Source organism: Anthonomus grandis, chromosome 12, assembly GCF_022605725.1.
Source record: "Anthonomus grandis grandis chromosome 12, icAntGran1.3, whole genome shotgun sequence".
NCBI lineage: Eukaryota > Metazoa > Arthropoda > Insecta > Coleoptera > Curculionidae > Anthonomus > Anthonomus grandis.
Genome location: NC_065557.1, coordinates 827,628 through 840,647, shown reverse-complemented (window position 1 = coordinate 840,647; position 13,020 = coordinate 827,628). Strand labels below are relative to the sequence as shown.

General features: G+C 33.3%; 2 protein-coding genes across 3 annotated transcripts in view; one reads left to right on the top strand and one right to left on the bottom strand.

Annotated features, from left to right (window-relative positions):
• The window catches only part of LOC126742688 (neural/ectodermal development factor IMP-L2), a 53,222-nt gene extending 52,356 nt beyond the window's left edge, over nucleotides 1-866 (bottom strand). Inside the window, exon 1 of the mRNA XM_050449455.1 lies at nucleotides 817-866. Within this exon, the coding sequence (XP_050305412.1) occupies nucleotides 817-819 (3 nt within the window). The 5' untranslated portion in view covers nucleotides 820-866. The remainder of the gene's footprint in view (nucleotides 1-816) is intronic.
• LOC126742676 (uncharacterized) overlaps nucleotides 1-13,020 on the top strand; it is an 85,479-nt gene that overhangs the window by 53,928 nt on the left and 18,531 nt on the right. The window contains exons 2-4 of one of the 2 annotated variants that reach the window (XM_050449423.1): nucleotides 8,501-8,604; nucleotides 8,670-8,770; nucleotides 10,494-10,695. In XM_050449423.1, coding sequence (XP_050305380.1) covers nucleotides 8,521-8,604; nucleotides 8,670-8,770; nucleotides 10,494-10,695 — 387 coding nt within the window. In that variant the 5' untranslated portion in view covers nucleotides 8,501-8,520. The remainder of the gene's footprint in view (nucleotides 1-8,500; nucleotides 8,605-8,669; nucleotides 8,771-10,493; nucleotides 10,696-13,020) is intronic. The other variant, XM_050449424.1, reaches the window with a different exon arrangement.

Sequence of the window (13,020 nt, the reverse complement as noted above, 5' to 3'; positions counted from 1 at the left end):
GGACCCTTTTGGAAGCTATGCGACATTTCCAGAGAATTTAATTTTGAATCCAGTGGTGCAATTTGCTTCAGTTGTTTATTCTGAGTGGTTTTTGAGAAAATCTAGTTTAAATCACTCAAGTCAATTAAAAGTCTCTCAGTGCAGAAGTAGAAGAGGTGAAATCTGATTAACTGCCTGAAAAAATAATATATTTTGCTCAATAATAATTGGGCACACTGTAATTTTATCAGTGTTTTACGTATTTTCTTTAATAAAATTTTTGAAACTATAAAAAAAAAATTTTGGAAAAAATCAAAAAATTACCATAATTCAAAAATCTCGAACTTTGCACAAATTCTTTAATAATAAAGTTTTTTCACAAAACCGAAATAAAAATTTAAAAAAAATTTATTTTTTTCTCTAAAAAATGGGGCAAGCCTATAATTTTGTCAACCTTGGGTTTTCTGCCTATAAGGCCCAATGAAACCAAGGCCATCAAAGTTATAGGCTTGACATATATTAAAAAAAAAAGACTTATTTTAAATGAAAATCTTGTTGAAGATTATTGATTTTTTTTAAGAGAAGACTCAGTTCACTCAATTTTTCTTATCAAAACTCTGAATCTAGTAAAAATCGTTAAAAGATATTTTAAGAAGTTTTTGAGAAAATTAGAAGACAAAGGCGGAAGCTGCTCAAATGTCTAGGATAATTTTAAAATTTCTTCAACTGCCTGAAAGAATAATCAATTCTGCTCAATAAATCATCGCTTACAAACGCAGGAGGCAGTCGTACAATCACCAGCAACCCATATTTCGATAAAATAAAAGTGGCACTTACCATCTTGGAAAAATCTTCTTCTTAAACCACTTGTCAGCACCGAAATGAAGTGACTGATAAGAAACATCCCTGATGGTTTGTTTATATATGTGCGAATGGAGCTTGATTGACGGACAGGCCCGGTCTAAGGAGGATACGGAGAAGCAACAAACCCTCCCACATAGCCACCCCATCGAACGATTTTTATAAGGCTCAAAATTCCATTCACTAAGGATTTTATTAACCCTGAGTCCGGTCCAGGGGTCCATCCCCCTTAAGGCAATTAAAAATAACTTGTAACGCGTTAATTGACGAATAAAACACCAGTTGCTCCGCTCTCCTCCGCAAATTGCTCTTAATCTTGAGGAAAACAAAATTGGGACTTTACATGTGATTACGCGATTGTCTATTAATTATTTGAACGTCGTTAGGGTCGTTTGTTTTTCTTAGTATAGTCGGCCCCCCCATCGGTCTACTTGCGACCCTTTTTATTACGCTTTATTATGCCAGTCACAAGTTATTATTAGGGTTCGTTAACAACTGATTATCAATGAGAAAACTTCATTTCATGGTACCTAGTGAGATGAAGGGTTAGCTCACTTTTCTGCCTGTAATGCATCAGTTCAATTCGGTGCGATGACGAATAATTAATTCGTGGTGCGAGATCAACGCACCAAAATCATCATCAAGGCCGACACATGGCACCGACGGACGGACTGTCAATGAAAATGTACAATCGTATTATGCAACCGGCGGTCGATTATTTAACATCAACAGAAAATTCAGATTAGGGTTCGTTAACACGCGAATATTTGGGACAGCGGCGGTGAGGAAATTTCTCAGTAGCCGGAGGCCTGTGACGGGTCCACGTGAGGCCCCTCGTCAATATCGGTTTGTTTATTAAGGTAAAGAGCGCATACTTTTGACCTCTCGTTGACCGAAATGAGACGAGACGAGAGTGTGGATGGTATTAGTGCCCCACTGACAAACCGCCATTTGTTATCGGGTTTATGTAAACCGATGCCGTTTTGTTCTGGATCGGGATAAATGGAATATAGGGGAAACGTGTCGTACATACTTAGATTAGCAAAGACTAAAGTCTAAGTACATTATCGGTTTAAGTCTGGAGAACTATTGGTCGGATGCTTTTGAATCTAAAACATCATTTTTAGAGAATTCAGTTCTGAATTCAAGGCAGTTTGTTTCGTTGAAATATGTCAAGTGGTTTTTGGCAAAATTGGGTTTAAATGGCAAAAAGGCGGTTTAAGGGACCTGAAGAGTACTTTGAAGAAAAAACAAAACAGAAAAATGAATGATTGAGAAACTTGCGACCATGGACGAATATGACGTCAATTGAATTGTGCACTTGATAAAGTTAGATGGGCTAAATGTGATCGTTAACGTTCTGAGAGGATAAGGCACACTGAGGAGAAGAAGAAGAAGGGACCCCAGGGTCCACTGGATGGTTTAACTCTGGATAACCTGGAAACCTTTAGGTGTACACCTTTGAGCGTTTAACAACATTTTTAGAGAATTTAATTCTGAATCCAAGGCAGTTTATTACATTAACATATTTTGAGTAGTTTCTGAGAAAATTGAGTTTAAGTGATAAAAAGTCAATTTAAAGGACGTCTGATTTCTTTATTTGGTTTAACTCGGGATAACTTGACAACTTGTGGTTGGACGCTTTTGGGCTATGAACAAGATTTCCAGATAATTCAATTCTAAATTCGAGGCAATTGGTTTCATTAAGATTTTTTGGGATAATTTCGTTTAAATAACAAACAGTTCGTATAAGGAACCGGAGAATCGTCCACTATTTGGTTTAACTCTGGGTAACTTGGCAAGAGGTAGTTGGACGCTTTTGGACCCAAAACATAATTTTTAGACAATTTAATTTAGAATCCGAGGCAATTTGTTTTGTTAAAATATTTTCAGTAGTTTTTGAGAAAATTGAGTTTAAATGAGAAAAAGTCCGTTTCAGGGACCTCAGGGTCCACTACTTGGTTTAACTTTGGATAATTTAGAAGATTTCCAGAAAATTTAATTCTAAACCCAGAGCTATTTTTTTCAATAAAAATTTTTGATTAGTTTTCGAAAAAATTGAGTTTAAATGAGAAAAAGTATGTTTCAGAGACCCCAGGGTCCACTAGATGGTTCAACTCTGGATAACCTGGAAACCTTTAGGTGTACACCTTTGAGTGTTTAACAACATTTTTAGAAAATGTAATTCTGAATCCAAGGCAGTTTATTACATTAACATATTTTGAGTATTTTCTAAGAAAATTGAGTTTAAGTAATAAAAAGTCGATTTAAGGGAGGTCTGATTTCTTTACTTGGTTTAACCGTGGATAACTTGACAACTTGTGGTTGGACGCTTTTGGACCATGAACAAGATTTCCATATGATTTAATTCTAAATCCGAGGCAATTGGTTGCGTTAAGATTTTTTGAGATAATTTCGTTTAAATGACAAACAGTTCGTATAAGGAACCGGAGAATCGTCCACTATTTGGTTTAACTCTGGGTAACTCGACAAGAGGCAGTTGGACGCTTTTGGACCCAAAACATAATTTTTAGAGAATTTAATTTAGAATCCGAGGCAATTTGTTTTGTTAAAATATTTTCAGTAGTTTTTGAGAAAATTGAGTTTAAATGAGAAACAGTCCGTTTCAGGGACCTCAGGGTCCACTACTTGGTTTAACTTTGGATAATTTAGAAACTTTTGGATGGACAATTTTGGACTCAAACAAGGTTTCCAGAAATTTAATTCTAAACCCAGAGCTATTTTTTTCAATAAAAATTTTTGATTAGTTTTCGAAAAAATTGAGTTTAAATGAGAAAAAGTATGTTTCAGAGACCCCAGGGTCCACTAGATGGTTTAACTCTGGATAACCTGGAAACCTTCAGGTGTACACCTTTGAGCGTTTAACAACATTTTTAGAGAATTTAATTCTGAATCCAAGGCAGTTTATTACATTAACATATTTTGAGTATTTTCTAAGGAAATTGAGTTTAAGTAATAAAAAGTCAATTTAAGGGACGTCTGATTTCTTTACTTGGTTTAACTCTGGATAACTTGATAACTTGTGGTTGGACGCTTTGGGGCCATGGACAAGATTTCCAGATAATTCAATTCTAAATTCGAGGCAATTGGTTTCATTAAGATTTTTTGGGATAATTTCGTTTAAATGACAAACAGTTCGTATAAGGAACCGGAGAATCGTCCACTATTTGGTTTAACTCTGGGTAACTTGGCAAGAGGTAGTTGGACGCTTTTGGACCCAAAACATAATTTTTAGAGAATTTAATTTAGAATCCGAGGCAATTTGTTTTGTCAAAATATTTTCAGTAGTTTTTGAGAAAATTGCGTTTAAATGAGAAAAAGTCCGTTTCAGGGACCTCAGGGTCCACTACTTGGTTTAACTTTGGATAATTTAGAAACTTTTGGATGGACAATTTTGGACTCAAACAAGATTTCCAAAAAATTTAATTCTAAACCCAGAGCTATTTTTTTCAATAAAAATTTTTGATTAGTTTTCGAAAAAATTGAGTTCAAATGACTGAAAGTTTGATAAAGAAATCTTAGGATCACTTGGTTTATTTCTGGAGAAGCTGGAAAATTGTTGGTTGGATGGTTTTGGACTTTTAACAAGATTTCCAGAAAATTTAATTCGAAATCCAGAAGAATTTGTTTCATCAAAAAATGACAAGTAGTTTATGCGAAAATCGAGTTAAAATGACTAAAAGTTTGCTTAAAGGATATTTGGGTTGGTTTAACACTGGATAACCTAGCAACTTTTGGTTGGACGGATTTGGACTCTAAACAAGATTTCCAGAAAATTTAATTTTTAATCCAGGTCAATTTTTTTCAATAAAAAACGGTGATTAGTTTTTGAGGAAATTTGGTTTAAATGACTGAAAGTTTGATTAAAGAATCTTAAGGTCTGTCACTTGATTAAATTCTGGAAAACCCGGAAATTTTTAGTTGGATGCTTTTGGATCCTTAACAAAATTTCCAGAAAATTTAATTCTAAATCCAGAAAAATTTCTTTCATCAAAAAATGTTAAGTAGTTTTTGAGAAAATCGAGTTTAAATGACTAAAAGTTTGTTTAAAGGACCTCCGGGTTGGTTTAACACTGGATAACCTGGAAACTTTTGGTTGGACGCTTTTAAATTCTAAACAACATTTTCAGAGAATTTAATTGTGAATCCAGATCAATTCATTTCATTAAAAAATGTTGAGTAGTTTTTAAGAAAATTACGTTTAAAGGGCAAAGAGCTTGTTTAAGGAACCTTAGAGTCCACTAAATAGTTTAACAATGGATAGCCTGGAAATTTTTGGTTAGACGCTTTTGTAATTGAAATAAAATTTACAGGGAATTTCATACCAAATCCAGAGAAATTTGTTATATTTAAACGTTTTATGAGGTTTTTGATAAAATTGAGTATTAATTAATTATTAATTCTTAGTCTACTTTACTATTACCAATCCACTTATATTTCTTTTGTTTGTAATTAAAGATTATGATTGATTGATGTGGGATTTTTTTTCATTAATTGCAGGAAAATTATAAAACGTTCCAGTTTTTTGGAAAATTTTTCGCAGATAATTAGAGCAGTTTTTATGGAAATATTCATTTAAAGTTTATTGTTTCCAAAAAATCAGAATAATTTTCTCGTTTTTTAGATTTTTTTTTTCCAAGTATTTCTAATTTTTTATTCTATTTCAGGGCGTCCTGCTTTTTTGATATATTTTTTTTTTTTAATATCCACAAAACATTTGTCAGGTTTTATTTAGTCCATGTTTTTGATACAAAACCCAAAAATCTGGAAAAACAAAAATGTTTGCCTTTTGAATGCCTAGACAATTAAAAAAATCCTTTTTATGGATGAATGTATCTAAAAGTAAAAAAACGCTGTTGCCCTCTTTTTTCTCCTCTACACGTCTTCCTGAGGGAACCCAATAAAAATAGACAGAAAGTAAGAGAGAGGAGATACACAAATACATACCGACGTAATAAAAAAAAATTCTTTCACGTCTTATATTTGGGTATATAAGACGCAAAAGTTTGTCAAGGACTTTAGAGGGTTAACCTTGACCGTGAATCTTTTTGTTTTCTTTTTGGTTGTCGTACTTCGCGTGAACCTGTTATGCAACCAACTTCGAAATAATGTTTCCCCCCCACGTCCTACCTCCCAAAAAACCCGCTCAATTTGCGTTTTAATTCTTTAACAATTAAAATCTTAATACTCCCCGGGGCTGGTTTTGGCCGGTTCGAACTGGACCCTGGTTGGATTTATCTTCCTCGGACCAAACTAGTTTCACTTAATTCTTATTTGATTTTCTCATTAATTGCTTTTACGTGTGTCTGTTGTCCCCTCCCTCCCTCCCTTTGCCCCTTTATTATTGAGTAAATGTTGCGTCAAGTGAGAGTGCTGCTGCGGTGAATTACCGTCGTCAATTGATCGTAATCACGTGTCGGGTTGACGCAATCGCGGTTCATCGACATTTTGTTTAACAAAAAAAAAATTATTATTAAAAAAAAAATTGGTTCTTGGCCCACTTTTTTTTTTGTTAAGATAACGCGCGTGTCTGCGTGTAATTAATTAATTCACGAAATATACACGGTCACCAGACAGAAAGAGCGAGAGAGAGAGAATATACGGACATCACTGAGGATTCCCGACTTTTTTCTATACGTTTTTATCGCCCGATTTTCAAGACTTCAATAACCTGGAAAATGATAAAAATTAATTCGATTGCCTGGAAAACGATTATTTTTAATTCCCGGGTGACAAAAGGAAATTGACGTCAAATGCCCGAAAAAAAAAGGTGAGAAACATATCCGGAAACCTGGAAAATATTAAAAATTATTTCATTTCTAGAAAACGCGAAACCGGTAACAGTTTTATTATGATTCTCTTTTTCCCAGTTTTTTCTTTAATGTATTCATTTGTGCCAGTGTGTCCTGATTTTTGAAAAGGTTTTTTTTGTCAATTTCAATTGCCAGGAAATTCCAATGATTATTGTTGTTTTTCTGGAAAAATATTTATTTTTTTCCCAGAAGTACGTATTTTGTTTTTCAAGAAATTAGAATAATACTTTCCGGTATACTTTCCTGACTCTACGTATATTAAGAATCCAGGTTAAGTGAAAGATGAATGAAGAAAAAAACCAAACGACTGTTTTCTATGCATTAATTAAAATGCCTAGAAAACGTAAGAATATAATTATACATCCTCGATATTCAACCGATTAATATTTTTCTGTTCCAAGCATTTAAAGTTTTAGATTCATCAACATCAATATAATTTTTCATGTTTTCCAAGCTTTTAAGGGTTATGCCTTCCAGGCATTTCGAATGAATTTATTGGTTAGTCACGTTCCAGAAACAGTCTCGATCTTCCTCGAATTTTGTATGCATAATATCATCAGTAATGAACATTCAAGCCGATTTATGGGACAGAAAGTAAATTTTCGGTATGAAATTTTCTGTAAATTTTGTTTTAAGTTACAAAAATATCCAGGTTTTCCAGTGTTAACCTATGTAGTAGACGCTAAGGTTCCTTAAACAGACTTTTTGCCCTTTAAACATAATTTTCTTAAAAACTACTCAACACTTTTTAATGAAATAAATTGATCTGGATTCACAATTAAATTCTCTGAGAATGTTGCATATGATTCAAAAGCATCCAATCAAAGTTTCTTGGTTCTTTAGAGTTTTACCAACCCGGAGGTCCTTACTTTTAAAATAATAATTAAATTTTGATTTTTTCAAAAACTACTCAACATTTTTCATAAAACAAATTCTTTTGGATTCAGAATTAAATTTTATGGAAATTTTGTCCAAAACCGTCAAACAAAAACAAAATTTCCAGGTTCTCCGGAATAAAACCAAGTGATAGACCCTATGATTCCAATAATCACATCAAACTTTTAGTGATTTAACTCAATTTTTTGACAAACTAATCAACATTTTTTATCGGAAAAAATAGCCCCGGGTTTAGAGTAGAAAACTTGTTTAAATATTTCCAGAAAGACGAGGGATTTACATAGCTAGTCTTTACATTCGATTACTACATCGCAAATGTTTGATGAAATTCTTAAAAAAAATCACTGTTTTTCATCCATATTATCCAGTCTAATAACGCTGTTTTTATACTAAACATTTAGATATAAAATTACATCGAACTTAAATAAACAGTATATATTCTCTGCAAAAACATTGTTTTTCATTCACACAACCCTTACCCCCCCACCCACCCCAAACATTTGTCCAGTAAGAAATTCTTTTGAAAAATCACTGTTTTTCGTCCATAATATTCAGCCTGAGAACGCTGTTTCAGTATTAAATTTAAATAAATGAACTGTGTTATTAAATTAAATATTAACGACAAAACCAGCTGTTATTCATGCGTCTTATTTTGGAAAAGAATGATTTTTTAAAACAATTTTTTACTGGTAAGTTGTGTGGGGTGGGTGGGGGGTAAGGATAGTGTATTATCAAAAATAAACAAATTATTGTAAATTTTTTCTAACCTGAAAAACTGAATTATTTAATAACATTACCCTTACCACCATTAATTTAAAAAAAAAATGCATTTCCAAATAGGTAGATACTGGTACTGTTTTATTCATGCTAAAAAAATTTACAATATTTTACATACGTCAATGCTAATATTAAAATAAAATCTTTTCTAGGTTTGATTAAAGTCACCACCATGGACCAAGAAGACCCTCCGCCCCCCCGCGTCCCTTTTCGCCTCCCATTCGGCCCCAAAAGCGAGAAAAAGAGGCAAAATTCCGTATGAAAATTTAAAAAAAAAACCTTTACTCTACCCATAAACTCAACTTTTTTTTCCAATTTTAGATTAAACCAGATTTTTCCGCCTACAAACTGGTTAATGCCAAAGAGGTGGTACCCCAGAACCAGAAGAAAAAAGTCATCACGGAATTCCTCGCTAGACGTCCGTAAGCAAAAACAAACCTTTACCCGCTTTTCTTGAATAGGTCTTTTTTCAGTATTATAATCCACTCATTGCACTTCACACTTTTATTACTCATAATCTACACTGGTGGCCAAAAGTAGATTCACAACTACTTGTTTTTCAAATTTGTTTATATCACGGTTTAGGAAATGATAAATTAGGTGGGACAGTACCTGATTAAAAAACAACGGAGCCTATTTGTAATGTTTAATTATATTTAAATTATTTATTCGTAATACCCAATTTTATTAAAAAAAAATTGAAAAACTAAACAATTTTCAAGTGGCCAAAATAAAATTGGCAAATTCAAAGCTTACTAAAATAAAAATAAGTATAGAAAATTTAAAGGGTTTTATTCAATAATGCGTTGCTTAGCCTCTATTTCTTCTCACTTCCACCAACCTTTTGGGCATTGACCTAATTAAATTGTCAATATAGGACGTGTCAATGGATATCCAGTATGCCTTCAAAGCTTCAAAATGTTCTTCTTGTTTAATTTTGAAATTTTTACATCGGATGTGACGATCACTGTAATTCTAAATGTTCTCGATCGGATTTAGGTCCGGTGACTGTGACGGCCATTTGATAACATTAATTTTTTCTTGGGTCAACCATTGCTTAACGACCTTAGTAAGGCACCATAACATCCTCTTTATACATAAAACGATCCATCGTGCCTTCTATCAAATGTAGTGAACCCATCCCATAGCCCGAAAAACACCATGCTAGACTGTGGACACCTTATATTTGGTTTCAGATATCTTTGGTTCACAGAACGCCTAACATATCTTTTGCCATCCGAATTAATCAAATTGAACTTTGATACATCACTAAAAATAACCTTTTTCCATTCGGAGACTGTCCAGTGACTATGTTCTCGAGCAAAGCTCAGTATTCAGGTTGTTATTTAGTTTTTTCCACGTTTAATCTTCAATATTGCTGTTTATGTTGGTAGTTTCCGTTTTAAATTATAAACGAATTGTAGATTTCGCAAACCCTAACGGGAAACATTTTGAACATTTATTGAAATAAAAACTGATATTTTCATGATTTGTTTTCTATCTGAACAAATTAAGATTTTTCTAATTCTCTCGAAAACGAATCGACCGATTAAAAAAATCAAGCGTCAAAATAAAAGACTTCCAAAGACCTTTTCAACAAGCTATTACTCGATACCCCTTGCCATTTAAAATTTTTAAAGGGATGACCCTGGGGGGGCAGTGGGTGAAATAATTTTAGGTTAGAAAGTTGTCCCCCTTGACAAACCTTTTGACGTATTTCGGCGTTTTTTTTTTAAACAGTGGTTTTCGATAAATCCGTGGTGGGAAGTTTCCAAATGAACATTCTGTATCATTAACTTTAACTTAAAACCATCATCCATCTTAAAAAAATCTATATTAAAATCGCCCTTACAAGAAATGAAATCATACCTTCAAAAAGCTGTTCTTCAAAAAATGCCAAAATTTTTTTACTTCTATTTGGTAGCCTATAGATGATACCCACAATATGACACTGATTTCCAATATATAACTTTAACCAAATACTCTCCAAAAAATCCTGTGTTTGTTGTGCATTTTATTTAGCTTTTAATTTTAATTAGCATGTTTAGATAGGGACGCCCTAGACTAGTTCTCCCCATGACTTTGATAAATGCTTATATTTATTTTACAAGATAGTTATTATTATTGATGATTAAGTTCTTTCAGAACCTATCCTGGACCCTCGGCACCCATCAGAAGTACCACCCCAATAACGATTCCGAAACCCCTCATCGTCAACCGACAAAAGAAACAAATCGAAAAACCGGTCACGTCGATCGCTTCTTACTTGGAACGGGACACCATAGAGAAACAACTGGAAATCCTGGATCAGCTCGATCCCGCCTCCATAAGCGAGATCATCTCCAAGGTATAAAAAACTCGCCCATAATTCTTAAAAAGACTTAATTTGAATTTGAGAGGTTGTTGTATCCTCAATGGCAAAAACGTGACTCCGATATAGTTTTAAATACAGGGTTTCCATCTATAACCTGACACATTTTAACTGCTTATAAGTCGAGAACGGAAAATGACAACAATGTGCGGTTTTCACAGAACTTCATCAATATTTTTAAAGTTTTTTTGACAGTGTTGCCAAGTTTCCAGATTTATCTGAAATAGGAGGAAAAAAATTGATGATTTTCAAAGGCCGATTTCTCAAAAATTTTAAATGTAACACCCTGTACTTTTTAAATTCGCATGAAAGCCTGTTAAATCCCCTTTCTGAAAATGTCTTAAATTCATTATTTTTTTTTACAGAGCCAATTTTAGTAAATGACACCTTTTTGAAAATTTTCCTACAATAAATACCTATTAAATAACATTCTCGGTATCAAGTGACAACAATAACAATTGTAGCTTGTCAAGGAGGCTGTGAGTTGCACAATTTGTTATGTGGGCTTCAGTTTTTTTTGTATTTTTAACGTCATTCGTTGAGCAGTCCCAATAATTTGATTTCTATATGTATTTTTGCATTTTTTAAAGATTTTGAAAGGTTTAAATATGTTTACCACCCGGGAAAAGGCACGTTGCGTGTTATTATTTAGTGAATGGAAATCAGTTACGCAGACGAGAAGAAGATTTAGGCTGATTTTTGAAAGGGCTCCACCTTCACGCAATTCTATACTTCATTGGGTACGTCAATTTTCTCAGGAGGGAACAGTTAAAAGAAAAGTTAGAACAAACCTAAATGCACAAGAGAATCTAATCTGTTGGATGATTGCTAATAAAAGAAGTGTTGTCCTTAAACAATAACCAAATATCTATTAGGAAGATAGCTCAAACGACAAATATGTCGAAAAGTAAGTTTAAACCCTACAAAATTCAAACTTTCCAAAAAATAGAAAATCGCGCCCTTGAAAAAAGATATTTAATGTGCGAAACACTACTAGATCTTTTTAGAAATGAGCCGGATACCAATTTAATAATGTCTGATGAGGCAACATTTCACATCAGTGGTCGAGCAAATAAGCGCAACTGCCGAATTTGGGGAGATGAAAATCCTCGAGTGTATAACGAATTTGAAAGAGATTCTCCTAAGCTGAACGTTTGGTGTGCAGTATCGAAATCTAAAATATATGGGCCATTTTTTTTTCAAGAAGCAACAGTGAGTGGAAACAATTACACCGATATGTTGGAAACATTTTTTTATCCTCAACTTCAGCAAGATGGAATTTTAGACACGGTCTACTTCTAGCAAGACGGTGCACCACAAGGGATTCCTTAGATATTACTTTTGGAAACAGATGGATAGGGCAAGCAGGTCCAATCGAGTGGGCACCTTATTCTCCCGATCTAACCATTCCAGATTTTTGTATATGGGGATATGTAAAAGACCGTTGCTACAATCCAACCCCAGGAAATTTGGATGAACTGCGCAACAACATTTAAACCAAATTACACCGCGAATGCTACAAAACGCCTTCGGCAACTCATTTCTCCGTCTACATTTGTGTTCCGAGCAAAATGGGGGTCATATTCAGCAGTTAATTTATTAGTTATAAATTAAAATTAATTTCTTCAATTGTTTGTTGGTAAAATTGTTGTAAATAGTTGTAATTTAATATATAGAATAAATACTTTTTATAGACATGGCAATAGCGCAAATTATTTAATTATGATCATGCTAAAGCGATACATAGGCAATTACCAGAAAATGTTCATCAATCACCGAATATGTATTCTAGGAAAATTATCAAAAAGGTGTCATTCATTAAAATTGGCTCTGTAAAAAAATAATGAATTTATAAGACAATTTATACATTTTCGCAAAGGGGATTTAACAGGCTTTCATGTGAAATTAAAAAGTACAGGGTGTTACATTTAAAATTTTTGAGAAATCGACCTTTGAAAATCATCAATTTTTTTCCTCCTATTTCAGGTAAATTTTGAAACTTGGCATCACTGTCAAAAAATACTTTAAAAATATTGATGAAGTTCTGTGAAAACCGCATATTGTTGTCATTTTTCGTTCTCGACTTATAAGCAGTTAAAATGTGTCAGTTTATAAATGGACACCCTGTATATCCGTGTTTTTAAATTTGTCTACTAAGCTGAGATGTTCACGAACCCTAGTAAAAACTCTTCTTTATAAGTCTAAGGATGTCGTGTCAGAGGACGAAACACGTGTCACCTTGTTAAATATATTTTAGGCGCCTCATAGCAAAACTCGTCTTATTAATGCATTTTTATAGAA